This window comes from Plectropomus leopardus, chromosome 21, assembly GCF_026936395.1.
Source record: "Plectropomus leopardus strain MGB_pleo_1.0 chromosome 21, ASM2693639v1, whole genome shotgun sequence".
In the NCBI taxonomy this organism is placed as follows: Eukaryota; Metazoa; Chordata; class Actinopteri; order Perciformes; family Serranidae; genus Plectropomus; species Plectropomus leopardus.
In genome coordinates, this window is record NC_142196.1 from 8535181 (window position 1) to 8550204 (window position 15024).

At 39.8% G+C, this 15024-nt stretch overlaps 1 protein-coding gene across 2 annotated transcripts in view; it reads right to left on the reverse strand.

Annotated features, from left to right (window-relative positions):
* Positions 1-15024, reverse strand: part of olfm3a (olfactomedin 3a) — a 51251-nt gene that overhangs the window by 13571 nt on the left and 22656 nt on the right. Inside the window, exon 3 of one of the 2 annotated variants that reach the window (XM_088072239.1) lies at positions 12830-13083. The exons of the other annotated variant lie outside the window; for it this stretch is intronic. Within the exon in view, the coding sequence (XP_087928365.1) occupies positions 12830-12898 (69 nt within the window). The 5' untranslated portion in view covers positions 12899-13083. The remainder of the gene's footprint in view (positions 1-12829; positions 13084-15024) is intronic. 2 annotated transcript variants of the gene reach the window in all.

A 15024-nucleotide genomic window follows, 5' to 3' on the forward strand; every position in this document is an offset into this window, starting at 1 on the left:
ACTTTATGAAACTAACTCTCAGCTGGCAATGTCTCAAGTGGCAGCTTTCTCCTGAGAGTTTTCAGACATAACAGGAGAGTGCAGGTATGAGGTGACAGACTGGAAATATCTCTCACGTCTTAACAATTTTACCCTTTGTCACTACTGAATGTCTGTGTTCACTGCGTTGGGGAATTGTCAATTAAAGATTTTTCATTGCTGGAAAGATATTTACAAACCCAGCTTTCAATGCAATTAAAGACTTTTAGATACTTTTGAAATTAGTGTGACATGACCAGAAAAAAAATTCTCAGAAAACCTACAACTACCAGAATGCACTGCACAGCACTGGACCAGTAAGTGCTTCCACTGGTAGGTGACATAATGGGAGCTTGGCTGTTTTGACACAGGAAACAATATGGTGGTCAGCTGGTAACAAGCATTCTTGAATTACAGTTAAATAGTAAGATGAAGTTTAGGTGGGAAATAGAAAAAGGCAGTAACAGATTCCTGGTTCATATTTGATCATATTTGATGTTTCATTTTCAGAGCGGTTATAGTTGTGGCTGGTGCAGCACAAGCTACTTGACATGCCTACCATATCCATACAAAAATCTACGATCATCCCCACTTTCACCGCTTAGCTTGGAATCTGAAACCCTGAAGATAATGCTCCGTTAACATTTAGCCTGGTATGAAGTAATGGCTGACAGAGAGGCAGATAAGGTTAAAGATAATAAGATAATCATTACTTATGAGGTGAATCACATCTTCATAACAATAATTATCAAGTGGATTATTACAACACTTTTCCTCATATTTATTCACTACAATGTTGCGTTGTAGCAGGGCTCAGGTAACTGTCGTGTTGTTGGGTTTGTTTTGAACGAGTGGTGAGTGTGGTTTGTAGTTGTGCAGGCTTTAAAGGGAATGTGTCTGCAGCTTTACATGTCTCATTTTTTCAGCCCCTATATATACAACACAGGACCCAGTTTGGCGTCCTGCTTTCTGTTCACAAATTCCATATAAAAAAAGGCAAGACAATAACAGAATCTTGGTTTATATTTGATCAGCACTTCTTAGTTTTAACGATCGATCTCAGTTTTTTCAGCCTTATTTTTCACAGGACTCAGTATAGCGCCAACTTCCTGTTCAAGGATTCTCATATTACAGCCAAACAGTGCACTAAAATAATACTACAGACAAAAAATAGACAATGTTGCAACACAATCTTGATTTATATTTGATCAGCACTGCCTAGTTTAGAGTTTGATCTGAATTTTGTCTGAGTCAGAGACACAGAGAGAGAGAGAGAGAGAGAGAGAGAGAGAAGGGCAGCTCTTACTCTCGATATGCTTCTATACCTATTGTGTCTAAAGTGACAGGCAATGCACAACATATAATTTGAGCAACAGACCAAGAGCCAGCCAAAATCTACTGGTTGATGCAAAACATGTGATCCAGTGGAATTAGCAGGTTAAAATTGTGTGATCCTAAAACTAAGGAGAAAAAAAAACCCTGTTAATACATTCAGAGACAAATCCAGGTGCCAGTGATGCCAATAAAACTAAATCTCATATCACAGTAATGCTGCCGTCCTGCCTGCCATGAGACAGAGACCTAAACAGATGCTATCTATCCAGTCATCTATCAACCTGTCCAAACAAAAAGCCACCAGGGTATTGGAGGCAAGTGGAGTGGAATGCGCATGTCAGGACTGTAACTGATGATCAAACAGCTTAAATGAGTTAACATTTTAGCTCTAATGGCAGGGGAAGATGAACTCGCATGTGCAGCCAGCTCTGTAACCAGACTGTTGCAGACATCTAAGACAGCTATGACAAATGGTAACACCCCTAAATGCAGCAGCAACAGCAACTATAATCCTGAGACCAGAAAGGCTCCACTAAGATACTGACAAAGAGATGATGCATATGAAGGGAAGAAGAGAGTGGGGAAAAGACACGGTAAGAAGTAAAAGAAAAGGCCATCTTTTTCTCTTAGATGTGACTGTGATGAAAAGCGTGCAGGGAGATTAATTTCCTAGAGGCGTGCCACCTTCTTGCCCATTTTGACCCCAGCGAAGAGAAGATTGAATAGATAATTCTGCAGGAGCTCCTGCACATTCTGCCCCAGACAGTCTCTGAATGAGCTACAGCATTATCTTGCTCACACCTTTGTGCTTTTTCTGTAGGGTGTGTTTCAGTGAGACTTGTCAGTCGTAAGCACCACTGAGGACGATAATGAAACAGTCATCAAACATTATCGGTGGAGTAAAGCCAGCGGACATCTCCAGGCCACACTGAATGGCAGATGCATACACAAGCAGAATAGTGAGCAGCTGTGATATTAAGTTATATTTCAATATGCTGAAAAGATGAATATGTCTCAAAGTACGATGGGTAGTAGATAAATCAATGTAACCAAAATTAAAAATAAAATTAAAACAGAATTTTTAAGATAAGACTGGTGTATTTGATAAAAAATTTTAGGCACCCTCATCTTAAGCATTGCTCTTTTGGGATACGTCTTACCCGAGGAGGCCTTGTAATTGGAATTTTTACTTATTATGTTGCTAATTCTAGTGGAGCAGCCTGTCTGGATAAGAACCCTTCTTTAATTGAAGCCTGAATCAAATCTGTGTCATCAACATGCACACATCTTGGCAGGATCTCAGGGTTAAGTGTGCGCAAAGTTAGAGTATGCTCATTAGTATTGCATAAGATACTCTCGACATTTTTTTTTATCTTGGTAAAGGACATTCCTGCCATATTAATGTCACAGATTCTGCATACTTTCTAAAACATTTCGCAGCAAAGTGAGTTCACCTGATTATTTCTTGATCTTTAGCAACCTTTGAATTTTCTCCTTGTAATTATGTGTCGCCGTGATGTCAATGTGCTGGGATGTTGAAGACTTGCCACTTCAGCCTCGGTTCTTGTGTAGAAGGAAAAGAAAGTGCTGAATATAAGATGATGCATAACTTAAGAAATGTGTGTGTTTGCACTGGTCTGGTGTCAACAGGGCAGTATCCAATAACTGCAATTATAGGATCTACTAGGGTAAAACGTACACCATGAGATAACTGCTTTAAACAGTTAGATAGCAGTGCATTAGTATGTTTAGTGCATCCTAAGAGGTTCTTTGATGTTATGTTGCAATTTATTTGGTGTAACTATTTTCCTTAAACTTACTTTCTACTTTTAATTCAGTTGGTGTCTTTCTGTTTCTTCAAATGTCTTTTTACCAACTTCAAGAGAATATGCCTTAACATGTTCTTTTGAATAAAAGCAGGATATATGCACTGTAAATATACAGTCATTAGCTGGCTAACTAGTTTGTGGACTCTTTCGTGTTTTCTGAGGCTACTGCTGATAAAGCAATTAATCATATTTCCTTTTGTACATTGAAGTTATCAGATGTAATAACAGAAAAGAGTAGACAGCAAAACCTGATGTTTACATTTTAGACATTTTTGAATGGAATTGATCTCTGTTGTACAGCTGCACTGGGGATCTAAAATTGACCATTAGCCTTAATCCCTCCCCTGTGCAGTGATTGTCCAATCATAGCTTAGCAACCATAACTAGGCGCAGCAGGTTTGTGACAAGCTTCAGATTTCTCCACATGTTGAAGCAGTGAGCATGGTGCTGTAGCAAGAGTGATGCTTGTCATTTTAAGAGTGTGTAGGGTGGTGTCTGTTTTTTTCTAGCTTTTCCAAAATCAAAGATACAACAGTGAATGTGTAAGAAATGGAAAAAAAAATGGTGTGTTTATCTGCTGTAGCATAGCCTGGTTTACTATGTCACTAACAGCAACAGTAGCTTGACTGAGTTTCAACTTCTAAAGGCAATGAGCAAATCATGTCAGCTACTTAGCCGAAAAGGGTTTTGTTAGAATACATTAACAGTAACATAATTAATACAAGGACTTACTAGCTGTACACTTTAATACAAGAACAATAATGTCATTTCCATATCTTTTACAAGGATCATCAACTGCTGAGGATGGAGACTTATTGCCCGGGACATGCAGCCTTGGCATCAGCCTTTTAGCACAATACTATGCATGAAACCATCAAGTGCATCATAAAAAGACCCTTTTTACAAGACAATAAAGAGTCTGTCCTTTTACTCCACCAACTTCTGCTTAAAAATGTATCAAATCTACCAATCTGCCACGAAAGTTGTAATTTTAGTTGGGAAAATCGACAGTTGCCAGTGAGAAATCAATCAGTTGCTTCAAAATTTGATACACATTTCAAATGATAAATTTGCTAACTTTATTTGTGTAAACCATGGATCTATGAAAAGATCTAGATAAAGCACTGGGGGCCTGTTCATTCCTATGATACTTCTGAAGTGGCTCATAGAGCTTAAAGAGTTATACTTCTTGGGTATAAAATTATTCTGATCTTCCATATTCTCATGTTGAGTTCACACTGGATGCGGAACAGCTGTGAAGCACGCAGATTTTCCATGGAGCGTCGGCTGCTTGCTTTTTGGCGCCCTTGTTGAGCAATCAGACCATTCACACTGGCAGTGCCGCAGCCCCAAGCTCTACGGCTAGCTCACTATCTATAGCAATAGTTTTGGCGTCTGGTCTACTTTTTCCACGAGCCATGAGCGAATCTGGCAGGAACACACACTAAATTCTCTGTTATGAACAATGTAAAAGATACATTAGATATGATACACATGATCTGTTTATGATAAACAATAAAATTTGCATCCAGTGCTCCCACAGCATTTGTCAGTTGTGTCTAAACAGAGAGGAGAGAAAGGCAAGCAGACACACACAGACAGGAACACACATACACTCACAGTTACACAGCCAGAGACACAAAGGCAAGCAGGGACAGAGAGACAGGGACAAAGCTCTCTGTAATTAGAAAGAGGCAGAGGTAGAGAATTGCTGCTGACCGGTGCAGAGAAATGCAGTCCTGGTGTCAACAGCTAGCCAACTGCTGAATGGCAGCTGCGCGACAATTAACATATCGAGGCACTTCCGCGACCAGTGTGAACAGGATGTCAGGCCCATTGAGCAAGCACATCAACAACTTTGTGAGAGGATGACATCCAAAGGCCGTGCACCAAATTTCTGGTTTAGCCCTCTACTAACTTTAATGAGAATGAAATGATTAAATCCTGCTGCTCTTTAAGACTTGGATCCTATACTCATAGTGACACAAGTTATTGTGGAGCTTTGGATTCACAAAAAAAAATGTATCTACTGACTTACAGGCATCTATTTCACATTGCAAGTAAAGAAAAATGTCTTTTAGGTCCAGTTACCCTAATGAAATGGAATACAATAAATACATACAGTCATTAGTTAAAAAACAATTAGTTTGTCTTATGGTATGCTATGTTTTTTTGGTAACTTATACCAAACTCAAAATAAACTCTGCTCTATTAGTGCAACATCAGTTGAGATCAGCCTCTCTGTTTAAAGCTCCTTAATAAGTTATATTACATTTTATCTTCCCTAGTAAGAAATTAACAAGCATAGCCCATGATCATCTCTCTGGTTGATCGAGTGTAGTATAAATTTATTGAGACCACAAATGTCTTCAGTTCCTCTCAAGATCAGCCTTTCAGCTCTCTGATATGCACGTGATATGAGCTCCGCTTGGGCTGTAATTACAGTAATCATAAGGGCAACGGAGGGAGAGGGTTGTAACTATGCCCCTGATAGTTTCAACATCGAGTCTCAACTCCTGTAATTATGGCTTAGACTGCTGTTAACTGAGCTGCATTTACCCAAAGGAGTGAAAAAGGGGCACCAAACAAGAGGAAGTCACTTTAAAGACTCATAATCATCATATGAAAAAGAAAGTGATTTTAAGTTTTTTTATAATTATACATGTTAGAATTACATCTGTTGATGTATACCTTTTTAGATAGAGTAGTATGAAATAGAAGCCAGAAAAGGGCAAGAGGGTAACATTTTTTATAGGTGACACAGGGCTCTAATGCAGAAAAAGAAAACTGGTATTTTTCAACCTGGACCCTATTTTCCTTTGTGCACAGTTGTGCACCATCAATTTACATCCTCTAAAAGCTTCTGAAGTATCTGACATCATTATGGAAAGAACTCTCAAAAGAAATTAAATGTTTCTGTACCTTTCGCTGGTCTGTTAGTTATTGTGACTAAGTCTCACTTGAGGAGAGGTCTCATTGTGAAATCTCGTGAGAGATAACATGTAGCAGGCAAACATTGGTAGAAACATTAGAGTGAGAGGAGTGCAGGGAAGATTTCAGAACAAGACTTTTCCTTGAGTGTGTTTGGTTACACACACAAAAAAACAGCCAGATCAACAAAAGATAAGGAAAAACACAATTTCTCTATAGAGAAATTTAGTGTTTTTTTTCTCTGTCAGACACACTAACAACAATCCGGGCCTAGTACCCTTGGGGCAGGTGTCCACCAAGCACATTTTACTCAGGACTGCTGTCTTTTTCCATTGTTCCCTGATGAGCAGGCGTCTGTGGCTGCATGTGGCCGCCTGGGGAAAAAGCACTGCACCCAGCGTCTTCTTTCAGGGCACTCCGCTTTATTTGTGCGTCCTCTCCTGGCCATTTGAGTTGAAAATCTTGGAACTTTTCAAAAAGGTGCTGGTGATGTCACCACCACCTTAGCTCGGGTGCTGTCACAACAAAGACTGAGAGGACTGTCTGTGAGAGCAGATCGGCACAGGCCCTTATTGGACGTAAAGTGATGGTGCACAATTGCCCGAATGGTTACATTGCAGACTGTTTCACCGCTGTGGCTGCAATGACCTCTCTCAATACCAGACCAATTTTAAAAACATTTGTCTCCATTAGTCACTTAGACACAAAAACCTCACAAAATATTTAAGTTTCCCCTTAACTTGAAGATAATTTCTTATTTGTTTGTCAACCATAGTAAGGGTTTGGATCTGATTTAGGAAATGAGCCATTAGAGATGAATAGTTCCTAAGTCAGCGTTCATATCCTACTTTAAGATAAGAAAAGTGTATTACAAAAGCATCCAAGCCTCCCACCATCTTAAATAAAGACTTCTAACTTTAGGAAAACTGTTAAACTATTCTAACTTTTACTTTTCTGGCAGGTAGAGTAAGCTTACTTATTTAATCCATATGGATGCTCATTCATTGCTTTTACACACCCAACAAACTGTCAACAGGCACAGCTGTTGACTAAGAGGCTTATGACAAAATGCTCTTTAGTAAACACAAACTACTGCCAAATACTGCCCTAGTATGTTTGTCCTTTTTATCTGTAAAATGTATCTGACAACCATCTTATACTTTTTTCTTTTTTTTTTTTGCCTTTTCTTTTGTGGAGTATTAGCCATTTTAATGACAGTGATTACCTCCACCCCACCAAAACACAAAATCCGCCTGATACTATTTTGCAGGGGCACTGTCTCTGCATCATAAGCTGAGCACCACCCCAGTGAATTGTGATTAGTTTATAGAAATAAAAACAAGCCAGAGCATTTCAGACATGCTTCCAGACCTTTCTCTAGCTTTGAGTAGGCCGACTTGGCGACCTGGGGCTCTCCCGGTTGTGGTGAAAATGACAATGCACTTTTTTTTTTTTTTTTTTGCAAAAGACAATTTACAAACAGAAATGGCTGTCATAGCAAATATCTCAGCCTGCTATGTCATGTAATTTAACCAAGGTGGCAACAGCAATTTGGGCTGCCTGAGTGTCTGCTATCATAGCCCACTCTCTTTCTTCCATTTTAGCACTGTTGTAAATTTCCCCAAAAAGAGCATTTTTGGATTTCTCTACAGATGTTGCCAACACCTCTAACTCATCTGTCTTGAAGTTAAGTGGTGGCTACTGCTTTTACTCCATTTCTGTGTTTCAGGATGTTTCAATGAGCAGTTATAAAGTTTTTTAGTTTGACACGTTGGGAAAAGTAGCATCAGTTTCTAGGTAGAAGACATTAAAGTTGATGAGCGATTTTGGATTGAGTATTTGAATTTCCTAACCTAAGATAGGATGAAGTAAGATATAATAGGCTTCAAAGTTAGCTAGGAGTTGCTTCTGTAATACCAAATTGGAAAAATTCCTATCCTAGACTCTCTCTCCTACCTCAAGACTTTGGCTATAGAAAGTTTCTGTTTTACAGCCCCTGGTGCTTACCTGTCACTGTCAGTGCATAGACATCTTATTACCAACAACAGGATGAATTCACTTTCCTGACAAACATAAGCTCAATTGAATTATCCACAGAATGTGCCCACACCACATAAAACACAACTGACACATCCTAAAGCACATATTCAAAGAAAGTGACAGAAAACTCATTACAACATCACACAGACTCAAACAGCCTAACATCTTCCTAAGTCCAAGCAGAAAGCATCACATATTTACCCTGCTGCTGGTTTAAGCGATTCACATCCATCATCAGTGGACTTTCTTTATTTCCAGCCCATCAGCTCTGACAACCCCCTCCCTGCTTCAAACATGGAACACGCAGCGTCACAACTAATGACTTTGCTGGCAGTCTCGTGGCTCACTGTTTGCTTTGTTTGTGTTGACGCGTATATATTTAGTGGGTGTCATCTTTAATTTGGCCCCTGGTGGAAACGGCGATGTGAAATATGAAATGGTGGTATGCATGTGTAGGTGTGTGCCCACAGCATTTCTCATCTTTTAATATGGCATCTGTTCCAGATAAATTTTGCTACTGAGCCTCAGTGTATCATCCACATAAATGCTAATGTAAGCTGAAAAAAGGTTTTAACACGAGCAGAAACAACATCAGCTGCTGGCAGACGGCCCCTTTAGCTCGACAATGCACAATAACTTCAAAAAATGCCTTTCTGTGTTTTGTATGATTAATGATCAATGGGACGTTATATCAATGAGAGGAAGTAACATTTTCTCTGCAGGATTTTCCCGACCTTTGCAGCTGTGATCATATTTCAGATCAAATTTTTCACGTGTGATCAAAAGCTGAAGCCTTTAAATAAAAGCTGAAAACGTGCAAAAATGGCATTTACTCTAAAAGTGGGTTTGTGTGTGAGTGTGACTGCATGTGGGTGTGTTATACGGGCACCTGCCACCTACTCACAGTGGCTAGCACAAAGTGCAAGTGTCTGCACAAAGCTCCATCCCACTGGTGTTGTAACTAAACTCCCAAAAGAGACTGCTCCCAAACATCCACATTATTCACAGTTAAGCTAGTTCTGTTCAGTGCAGCCATGCACATCATTTGTTGTTTATCCACCAAGGTGCAAACATATTAAGAAGAATTAAGGTTTGCTAGGCACCTGTTTGCTGTCACTAACGTGATTACTTCATGTCCCAGGGAACAGCATGGCACTATTAAGCACAAAAGCCAGTTTGAGCATAGCTGAAAACGCATTAGATCCCCTTATCTACTGCTTCATTTCATCTTAAAAAAAAAACAAACAAAAAAACACACACAATCAGTTGCAAATGTCATATCATGACTGCTAATAACTGGAGCTGAATCTTAAATGTAGCTAGAATGAGTGTGATACTGGAGATACTGCAAAGGAATCATAACCTGGCATTTCCAGATCATAAAAAAGAGTTATAATGAATGACAATGATAAAAAACCCGGAAATCTACCGTACATAAAATCAATGCAATTCAACCTTAAATCTAAAAATTGATTTTTTAGCCATTAGCTGTGAAGACTAAAGGAAGATATGTCTGGTGAATTTTAAGTTTGCAGTTGAATTGCTCTGACGTCAGACTCCTGGAGTCTATTAAGTCTCCCTTCCTCCCCCGATCAATACGTCCTCCAGGTGCAGAATATAATGTGTAATCATAAAACACAAATTCCAGTCATCATTGTGATCATGATGAGAGTAACACAGTGCCGTTAGCAGTCACTGTGTAATTACCCGGCTGGCACAGACCATAAGGGAAAACTAAACTATGCAAATATTTCATTTTCTCACAAAGACTCCTTGGGGATCCGTTGTGTACATTGCAGGATATCTGCCAGGATCATGCCACACCACGATAAAGCGGAATACATATCAGTAGCCCCAGCTTTAGCTAGTTTATACAGAATAGACCTCGGAGTTGCTAAACTGAACCTGTGGGGAAAAACCAAAAGGCAGCACTGACACATAAACTTAAATGCCAAGAGGCACTGTAGAGGCTGCCACCCCTTACTATAATGAACAAAGCCTTGTGTACCGGGTTTGACAGTGTGAGTGACAGCTTCATAATTTCCAGCATAGTGTAATACTATAAAAGGTTTGCCTCTCCAGATCGGTTTTAAACACTGAAGCGGAAAGGCCTCTGGGGCCACGTTAGTGATTTGCATGCAGCTCTTGCTCCAGAAGCATCTCATATTCCTCAATGGCAGCGATGTATTCATTGATTTAATCAAAAACAGATGAAAGATCGAAACTGAACTGAATGATAGTCATCAGAGGCAACCAGGGGTAACGCTGCAGAAATATATTGCTGAAATGTAAAGACAATGACACAGAGTAGATATCCAGAGCTCTCCGTCAATGCAACAATAAAAACCTCAGGACCAGGGATGCAGAGCTACTGTGATTATTTTCATTGCTGACTGATGTAAGAACTACTTTTTTTTGGGGGGGGGTTCGCAAAATGTTAACAATACTAGCTAATAACAATGCATTATGCTGTATTTTGCACATACAAACACTGAAGCAACTTCTCCACAGACAATTGGACAGTACAAAGTGCATGACTGTTTTAATGACACACAAATAAGACTGAAGTGATAATAAACAGTGTATTATTATAGCTTTCACTACTGTTTATGCACTGGGCAGCCAGTACAAATGGAACACACTATGATATTACTGTCCACCACCCATGTCAGCATAGCTTGTCAGGAAGGGACCTAAAATAACGCTCCAAAACTAAGCAAAATTTTGGCAAAGGAACAACTAGCATGGCTTTTTTTTCAAAAGGGTCCCTTCCGGAACTCTCAGCTTAAAATCTTTAAATTGAATGGGTTTATACGGGTAACCATGGGTCTCCCCAAAATTTGAGAAGACTTGTTCTCAGTAAATGTTTTGTATCCTTACCATCAATCTCCCTGTCCTCTCTGCCTGTGCACATCAGACAATTAGTAACATAAACTGTAAAATAAGAAACTAAAGTATATCTGTATTCAACTAGCTTTTATAATTCAACAGGCATAGGCAAATTACTGAAATTCAGTTATGACTTTTGGTTTTGGTGTACCATCGCTGGATTTTCAGTAGCCCCCTTTGTTCCACCCCTATGAAATTTTTTTGGGTGCGCAACTGCAAAGAGCAGAAGCAATTAAAATCACATGAAACCGAAAAGGTCCCCATATTGGAGGAGCTGAAAAACTACAGTATATTGGTATTTATACTCAATAAATTACAATAATCTCCTTAACAATTGGTTTATCTCCCATCAGTGGACTAACTGATTAACCACCTATTTGTCTCAGGACTAAAAAAGGATCTAGTAACTTAACCCTTTGTATATAGTATCTGCTATTGAGTGTGCTCTGCTTAGAAAGGTTTAGACAACTGCATGTGAAATAATAGACAACGTTTTCTCGTCTTCTGAGTGTTGCTGCAGAGACAGCCTGTATGAAGTTTCAGCACCAGTGAGTGGACAGCTCCACACCCACACCACAAGAGGACCACCAGCAACATAGTGATTTTCCAATTAATCATAAACTACTTTGAACGGAGTTGTCAGCTTTAGTCACTGTCATTCAATCTTCCCCTGATTACAAGACTAAAAATCGCTGCACATGCGATTCACCTACCATCAAATTTACTTAAGTGTGAGATAAACCAAGTAGTGACAGAAACATGAAGACGGTATTAAATTAAGACAGGAGAGAGACAGTCCGTGGTGGGGGACGAATAGGTCATGCCACGGGGACATATTCATGCTCCTGCGGGACTATTACGGCACAAGCGGAATCATCTTTAAGTGTTAAGCATCGCCATGTATATAAAAAAAAAACAATCAATAGCTTTTGATAAAATGATCGCCTCGCCTAATGCACTTGCATTTATCGTACAGATAAAGGAGAAGATCCACAAGTGGGCGATAATAAATAATAAAATGAGATAAGCCACAATATGAATTGTTGTGTTTCAACATAAACCCGACTTCAGTACATAAAATGAACGCAATGCTATTCTGAGAAAGTAAAGATGCTTGCTCGTTGTTCCCCCGTATTGCATGGCACATACACTTACTTTCCTTTTTCTCGTCTTCTTATTAATATGGTACGCAAAATTGCATTGAAATGATCGCAATGTCACGTTTTCTCGCTTTTAGGGAAAATATATTCCCTATAAAACATCACTCAAGTATCTACACGCATGAACAGGGTCTCTCTGTAAATTCGTCATAGGCTGCATAATCTACCTAAGACTGCGTCCTAAAAACTCCCAAGTTTTAGAACTGATTACTTGTTTTAGCCCACCTTTGTGGCGGCGCGCTGCAGACTAAACCCCGCTGGCTGTTCATAGCTTTTTGTAGTTATTATTATGATAATAAGTGCAAATAGGTGCATTAAACGTGCACCGAAGCGTAGAGCATTCCGTGTGTTTGCGAGGCTTTTTAAATCTTGTTTTACGATGTTAGTATTAGTGATGGTTAGTATGGCAACGTAAAATTGTGGGACTTTTAAGTGAAGTTTGGCGTGACAGCCCCCATAAGAGAAACTGGCACGTACCTGGGCGAGTGATACTGTAGAAAAACAGGCTTGAGGTCCTCAAACCCAAGCATAATACGCCCGTTAATGATGACAGAAACGCTGTGATATTAAACAAGTGGCAGAAAGCGCTGAGAAAATAATATAAAATACATTTTTAAAAAAACTCACCATGGAAGGGTATAATCCGAAGATGGTGAGGGAGAGGACGGGATACAGGACGCTCAACAGGACCCGCATGGTTACGGGTTCCGGGCAGCAGCCACTTTTCTCCAAGGTGCAGTCCTTTCACATGTAGCTCCTTTCCTCTCGTTCACCTAACCGTGTCTCTACTGTTGGCCGGGCACAGACAGAGCGCTCCGACGGCGGCACAGGGAGCACACGTTCACCGGCATCACAGCCACCGCTCCCCCCCGGTGCTCCGACTGAAGGCAGCGCAGAGGAGAAAAGTTTTGAGCCAGGGGGGAAATATTCAAATATTTCTGTTCCAGCAGACTGCAGGGGAGGCGCACCAAGGATGTGACATCACTTGATGGCTTTAGGGTCTATCCATCCATCTATCCATCCATCCATCTATCTCTCTGTATCTGACAGGTTATCAGGATTTTAATGACCTTCATATTCACCTTTAAATTTTGTCAATTTGTCTCATGACGAAAAAATAAAAACGAAAGAGATGCTCTTGTACATTCAGAGCGTCTTACTGTCATCATGCACTCAAGATTCTGCCAAAAACTATAGTTGTGTGTGTGTCCTTCTCGTGACAGTTTGACATTTTAGTTTCCACTCAAATTGCCACGCATGGATGATAGTGATGGCAACACTCCTCTGGTAAGGAACTAATGGGCTGCATTCCATTAAAACAAAGAATTTCTTTCTGTTTTTCAGTGTGTGCCCATGTGCGAATAGTTGCACAAAGGATTTGCTATTTGTTGTCATATGAACTTGGCCTTCGCACTCCAAAAGGTGTCTATCAATACTTATGTAAAAATGGCCATAGTGCTGGCATAGATCTAGAGCAGGCTATGAGGTGTTTTTCTCAATTTACATTTGTATACAATGCATTAACCTTCAAGGTCATCAGGAAAAAACAAGCAGATGTGAAACAGGCATAGCGACAACAAACCCCATTGCTGATAAGACTATGATTCCTCACATTTTCATGAAAAAGGAGAGGGGAAGCAATCAGGGGAGCCTGTTTTTTTTTTACGACTCAAATTCAGAGTGAGAGCGGAGAGGTTTTTATTTACAAGGCTGACGGGGGCTCTGCACACAACTGTGGTTACCTTCATATAGTTTCATGAATATCTCATGCCTGAGATATTCATGAAACTATTCATCAGTGAAGCAGCAGTGGAGAGATGAGATGCCAGTGCAGGGTAGTGTGAAGATGCTGCCTCCTAGAAAAGCAGCGGGACAATGCCATGAGACGCAGTGCTGCTGGCAGTTGTAGTCAGTTGAAGTCTTGATAATCTGGTCATCAGCTCTGTGTCACTTTGCTCTGAGGGCTCTCATCTAGTGTCATAAAGAAGAATCTCTCCACAGCGAGATCTGTTTTCAAGGCTCTGAATCTGTTGTATGTTACCACAACAGCAATGCATTTCTCACCTTGTAGCTCCTTATATTCTGACATGTCTTTGAAAACACAAAGGTTGGTTTTCTGTGTGCTTCTGTTGATCCTCTTGAGATTACTGACGTGGAAATCATTAGAAATACATAAAGATAACAGCAATAGATCAATGGAAGACTATTTTTTGTGATGTGTTTATGTGTACTTGTATACTCTCAAGATGCACTTTGAGCACAGACCGTTGATGTGGAGAGAGAATAAGTAACTACAGTTACATCAAAATTAGAAATCAAGAACTTCTGAATCTAAAGACATTTTGAAGTAGAAGGATCCTCAGAAAAGACCTCCGCCAAGGCCAAATGCCTTATCCTGCAATGTTAGTGTAAGTGAAATAATAATCCCTTTACCGACCCCATGATTCTGATCTGCTCCAAATTTTTATGGGTTCTTCCTTGGCCAATCCTACACCTCTCCACTATGTTACAAGTAAATCGAGCTGGTATTTTTCCTTAATCCTGCTAAAAGCCAAACAAACCAGGAACAAACAGGATACACAACCTACATGGAGACTGTAACAAAATGCAGCTAAATGTGTTATATGCTTAAGAATGTACATGAAAAGAATTCTGTAAATGCAAAAATACCCCCAAGAGAATGAATCCCATATACTTTGGTAAACCCCTGACCTTCCCTTTATTGCCACCTGCAGGTAAATATTTTTGTCTTTAAGTAAAATTTCTCAGAAAGTACTGAAGAGATTGTTATGAAAGTAAAACCTCGCAGAGCTGCTAGCATG